The sequence below is a fragment of the Hemitrygon akajei genome, chromosome 1 (genome assembly GCF_048418815.1).
Source record: "Hemitrygon akajei chromosome 1, sHemAka1.3, whole genome shotgun sequence".
In the NCBI taxonomy this organism is placed as follows: Eukaryota; Metazoa; Chordata; class Chondrichthyes; order Myliobatiformes; family Dasyatidae; genus Hemitrygon; species Hemitrygon akajei.
The window spans coordinates 103,123,399-103,129,398 of NC_133124.1; the positions used below are offsets into that span (position 1 = coordinate 103,123,399).

A 6,000-nucleotide genomic window follows, 5' to 3' on the forward strand; every position below is an offset into this window, starting at 1 on the left:
GAAGCAGTACACATGTGGTTTGGAGCTAACTTTATTTGGTGTTGCTCCTTGGAAATTTTGTAATACCAAATGTTATACAAAAATAATCCCCAAAACAGCATTATTTCTAAAATTAGAAATTATACACAATTTAGTGCAATATGAGGAACCTCGTGCATCACTGAAGCAGCGTAACTTTATGTAACAGACTACCAAAAATCAGCCAGACATTAATAACAATTCATGTTATGTGAAACTTTGTGAAGGTTACATCTGACTTAACATTTTCCCAAATGAAGCCCATATTATATCATCACCATATCTGCCGGAGGCATGGTCAAAAACATCCTTAAGGCCTCATGATCATGGGCATTTTGAATATCTTGAATGATCTTGGATTTGTAGTTTAACCCTCTGATTACTAGCCCCATAACAAGTTTTCAACATTCAACCACAATTGATAATAAATGACAGCTCAACTCACAGTAAGCAAATATTGGGAGGAAAAATTCACCCATATCCAGATTGAAAGTTAAAACCATGACATTGTTTTTTGGTCTAATAAACATTTTGGCTTCATTAAGAGTACTTTCTGTAAACATTAACTTACACAAAAGCAGTTCAGACATTATAATTGGTTCATAAGGTGGCAAGATGACAAAGTATACCATATTTTCCAAGTAAGTGTATTTATTAAACACAAAACCGTTTTCTTCCCAATTTATCTATCAAGCTAACATACAAATTCCCAAAGAATTGGATAATTTAAATTAGTTTAAAAATAAATTGTTTTGGGGTAAAAACTATTTAAAAGGAACTACTTAAATAACAATGCAAAGTAAAAATTAAGAGTTTAGAAAATAAATATTAGCTAATTTGAGTTAAATGTCTCCAAATCAAGAGGTTTAGACTAATCTGTTTCAGTTTAGAAATTATATTGTAATGAAACTTTACTAAGCCTCTCAATGTACATGCAGAACACCCTCAGAAATACATCCTGGACCACAAAATATTGCAGAAACACTAGAAGATAATAGTTGAGTTGGAATAATTGCTGGCCAAATTAAAGCTCTTGAAAATTATTTTTGGCAAAACACATTTTCCTTCATTATTTTCAACCAAACATTTCTCTCCCCTATTGTAATTAATTACACTGGTATTTCAAAGAACAACTGTGATAACTTGCAACTACATTATACTTCTAAAGCAATAAAATGTTTCAAGGTATCCCCTCCAACTCCAAATATTTCAGCAGTGAAGTAGCATCATGCCTTAAAACAAACTTACCTCTTTCCTCCATTTCTCCTGATAATCTTTGTTGTGCTTTTCATTTTGTAATGTGTAGATGCAGATTCATTCAACACCTTTTTTGGGACATCAATAGCAAGCTCAGTTTTTTTCAGTGATACAGTTCTTGTCTGATGGTTTGAAGATCTAGTCTTATAAGAGTCCTGTGACTTCCACTGATAAAGTGATTTTGAAGGGGAAGCAGCTTCCATTGCTTTCCAACGGTACTTGCTTGACAAGCCACCTATTTTCTGACAGCTTGTGGCCTTTTTATGTTTTCCTGCAGATCTAACTCCTGGATCTAGACCGAGTGCTGTACTACTGCTTCCCGCAACGCATTTTACAGTACTTTTAACCAACCTTGGTGAAACAGACTTTCGTGCCAACTCAGTGGACCTCATGGATTGGTTTAACTGAGCAGTGCTAGAAACCCAAACATACTTCGCTTTCCTACCCTTACCCATACGGTTACAGAGAGGAGTACTGGCCCTTTGTTTCTTAAGTACTCGAAGTGACAAAGGGAATTTTGATTTTAAAGAGCTACCAATCACATTCATTGTTTGAAGCTGAGAAGCACAGGGAGAGGCTGTTTCAATGACTCTGTTCAGAGTCTCATTCTGGTGCCTATGTGGTGAAGAATCTATATTCAGATCTGATCCTTTCTGCCATGTATATTTAGATTTTTTAATTGGGGAAGTACTAAACAGCACTTGGTCTAGAGGATTTGAAGCATTCTGAACTTTTCCTGACTTTATAGAATCATTTTTGTTGTGCTCAGCCAAATCAGCAATTTTATTCATCCCGGTAGGTCTATGCAACTTTTCTATTGATATCTCAAGGTCTGTGCAAACACCACTATTTGACTCCATGACTTGTGGGAATTTACCCTCTTCCTGAGCAGTCTCACTAGCAATGTGATGAACCTTACTCTTCAGATAGGTTTTCTGAAGTGCATACTTTGATGCTTCAAATGTTGCAATAGTACTTGTCTCCATATATGGGGTTTTAGTAGAACAATGCGCCAACGTAGTGCAACAATTATAAGAAGCACTCCCCTTGATATTTCCTGATGCTTCAAGTGACTTTTTCTTTTCTATAATCTGGGAATTTCTTTCCTCTTCTTGCTTTGATGCACTTTTCACAGTAGACCCATTGGAAGAGATTAACTTTGTGCCATCCATTACATTCATTTTCCTGGTCATTTTCACTTTATCCAGCTTTGCCTTCAGTCCTAACAGCTTATCGTTCTTCACTGCAAGCTGAGAATTCATGTCCAACAAAGACTGTGCTCGGGGATTTGCTTGAACTTCTCCGTCTGACTTGACAACCAAGTTGCCATCTCCTGACACAGTCGTTTTCACCATGCATTTTCTAACAGTATTCTGCTCACGTACTCCAGCAGGCATTATATGGCCTCGAGGAACATTAAATGTCTCACTAACTGTATCAACAGGCTTTTTATTTACTAGAGAGTATTTTGTTCGCCATGAGCTACTGGATTCGGACCCATGATGTAGTGGCACATTTTGTGGGCAAACAGATGTGAATTTAGGGTTGCTTTTTGCCCAGTGCCCTTGCCCGTGTGCACTACAAGATGCTGGAACTGCAGGAACATCTCCATGAACATTCTTATGGTTCGTTATAAGAGCTGCAGGAGTTGAAAGGAAAAAGAAGCAATTAATCCAAATGATTGCACCAATACTTGTAGTATAGTAGAGGACTACGCCAGAATTGAAATTATTACATTTTCAACTGTCTCAACTTAATGCACAATAAAAATCCGTAAAAGACCAAGTAAACACAACAAGCATATTACATAACATCAAAAACAACAAATTTATTAATTAATTTTGAGATAATTCAATATGCTAAGTTGTTCTATCAATGTATTCCCATTATTTGGTTACCAATTAAGTTTTGGCACATGGATATTTTCCCAGCATTACAACAATGACAAGAGCATCTATTTCACAATAATTCTTACACTCAAATGGTGAGATAATGGTGAAATAATTGAAATCTGCAATATGCCAAGTTCCTCCCTGCCACCAACCCCAGATAGATATAGGCACAGACACACACACACACCAGGAACCTAAATTTTGTTCAAGTCCTAAAGTAAGACTTGGACTCAGTACCTCCATTCAAAAACAACCGTACAAAGTGAGTTCCTTTCAATCTAGCTAACAGCTGTATGAAGCGACCAAGAACCTTCCAGCAGTTTGACTCAAAGATATCACTTCATTATTGAAGTTAAGCCATTTTCCAGAGATAATGTAAACACGAGGAAACCTGCAGAAGCTGGAAATTCAAGCAACACACACAAAATGCTGGCGGAACGCAGCAGGTCAGGCAGCATCTACAGGAAGAAGCACTGTTGACGTTTCAGGCCGAGACCCTGCTTCATTCCTGACGAAGGGCCTTGGCCCGAAACATCGACAGTGCTTCTTCCTATAGATGCTGCTTGAACTACTGCATTCCACCAGCATTTTGTGTGTTACAGAGATAATACAAGTTGACACTTCATTAAAGTGTTGAAGATGATGTTTCTCAGGTGCCAAATAGAAGTGAGATCCTATCTTTGAAAGATACATCCCAAAGCATTTTTTAAAACAAACCCAGGGTAGTTCTAGCAAACCTTTGCCTCTCAGCCAGTTCCACCAAAAAGAGCCTCAAGCCACTTCTTTCTTTGTCATTTACAGACAAGAACTTTCCACTAAACACTCTAAGCTGTTCTTGGAAATCAGGGGATTTATAACATTAATTAAAAGATGCCTGCACTGACCACAAGAGAGATGCCAGTTGATTGCACGATAGCAAATGTGGAATCTTTATTCAAGTGCAGCAAAGATATGCAAAATTTTTATAGGCCTGTGCGTCAAGCAATGAAAAGGAAGTTTAGAAAAGCAGAGATTTATCAAAAATATTTAATAAAACTTTGCTAGTGGGAGATGCAGTATGACTGATACTGTTGAAGGGGTAACAAATGTATTAATGAGGACAAAGTGGCTGATTTCACCAACATGGATGTCAGTAAAACATTTTATAAGGCCTGACATGGGGCATTTGTCTCTAAAGGACAAAGCCTGTAGAATCCAAGAAAACTTAGAAAAATTGATCCGAAACTGACCTGGAGGCATAGGGTGAAGGCCATCAGTTGTTTTTGTGTTTGGAAACCTGTGCCAAGTGTAAAACAGTGATCATTGCTGGGGCCCTTACTATCTAAATACACATGAATAATTGGGATATTAATGTAGCAGATGCCATTAATGAGTTTACAGATTGTTGTTGTTGATAGTGAGGGGTAATTGTAGGTTTTGGGACAATATCATTGAGTTAGTAAAATGGAAGAACAATGGCAGATATGATTTAATCTTGATATATAATGAGGTAATGCAATTTAGTAGGATTAATAAGCAAAGGACATACGTAAGGAATGGTAGGACCTTCGGGAGTAAGAAGGCACAGATGAGCCTTGGTGTACAATTTCAATGATTCCGGAAGGTGGCAGCAATAGTGAAGAAGTTTGAAATAGGTGATAAGTATTTATCATGAGTGTATTAAAACATAGTATCAACAGGTTAACCATGATTCAGGATTCAGTTCTATGCGAGAAGTTTCTAGGTTTAATTCTTACCATGGAGATCTGAGGTCTAGGCTGACTCTCCAGTGATATAACAAATGCATTGAACAGGCAGAGGTAACATGTAGGATACTTCCCTTCACAAGCCAAGGCTCAGAGCGTATAAGCTCATAGAGGTTGGTCCACCTCTGGAATAATGCATGCAGTTCTGGGCATTGTAAAAAGGTCACGATTACATTGGAACAGGTGTTGAGAAGAATCACCAGGTTATTGCTTGAAAAAAGCATTTCACTTTTGTAGGAAGTTTGGATAGACTGCGATATTTCAGCATTTTTAAAAAAAAATTCAATTAGACAGGCTTTGTTCTGTTTGGGGAAATGGAAGGTAGGGGCAGCGGTGGTGGTGGGGGGGGGGGGGCTTGATCCAAGTAGACAGTTGTATGGAGGTTAGGATAATTAGTTTTTTTGTAAAACTTACATAATTTCGCAACTAAAAGTAAAACCAACAGCCACAGCTTTAAGGTAAGGAGTAAGAGAATGAGAGAATACAAGAATTCTTATTACTTAGAGCGTGACTACTATCTGGAACATTCTGCTTGAAAGGATAATGATAAAAGTGAATGCCTCCATCACATTCATTAATAATACTCCACAACCAGTAATAAAAACTGGATCAACTGATCTTTAGTAGAAAAAAACATTGACCAGGATGAAATAACTTAATTCAGCATCTCTGCCATGGTGTGAAAACTGAAGTCAGCCTGGACTTAAACCTAAAAACTCCTCAATCAGAAATGAAAACCTGTCGCGGATAACACACTGACACCACGTTTTGACATACACATGATAAATACATTTACCATCTATTGCAAAACCAGTCTATGGGCCCGTGAAACTGACAATTAGCCCAGGGTCATGCCCGTTTTTCTTACAATAAACACATCATGGACGCGGCGATTATTAGCGTCATCAAGATGGTCTTCGCAAACATCCCAGCCACAGACTCCAGGTCTATGGACGGAAGCAAATAGCACTCACCAGACAGCAGTCGGATTTGTCTCTCTAACACCGCCCGCTCCTCCATGGTCCTAGCTGCTCACGACGACGCCCACGACTCTTCCTTACGTACGACCTAGCCACCATCCCCAAGAC

At 38.2% G+C, this 6,000-nt stretch overlaps 1 protein-coding gene across 1 annotated transcript in view; it reads right to left on the reverse strand.

Annotated features, from left to right (window-relative positions):
* The window catches only part of zc3h3 (zinc finger CCCH-type containing 3), a 265,179-nt gene extending 259,179 nt beyond the window's left edge, over window positions 1-6,000 (reverse strand). The window contains exons 1-2 of the mRNA XM_073048635.1: window positions 5,887-6,000; window positions 1,267-2,914 (exon numbers count right to left, since the gene is read on the reverse strand). Of these exons, the coding sequence (XP_072904736.1) occupies window positions 1,267-2,914; window positions 5,887-5,932 (1,694 nt within the window). The 5' untranslated portion in view covers window positions 5,933-6,000. The remainder of the gene's footprint in view (window positions 1-1,266; window positions 2,915-5,886) is intronic.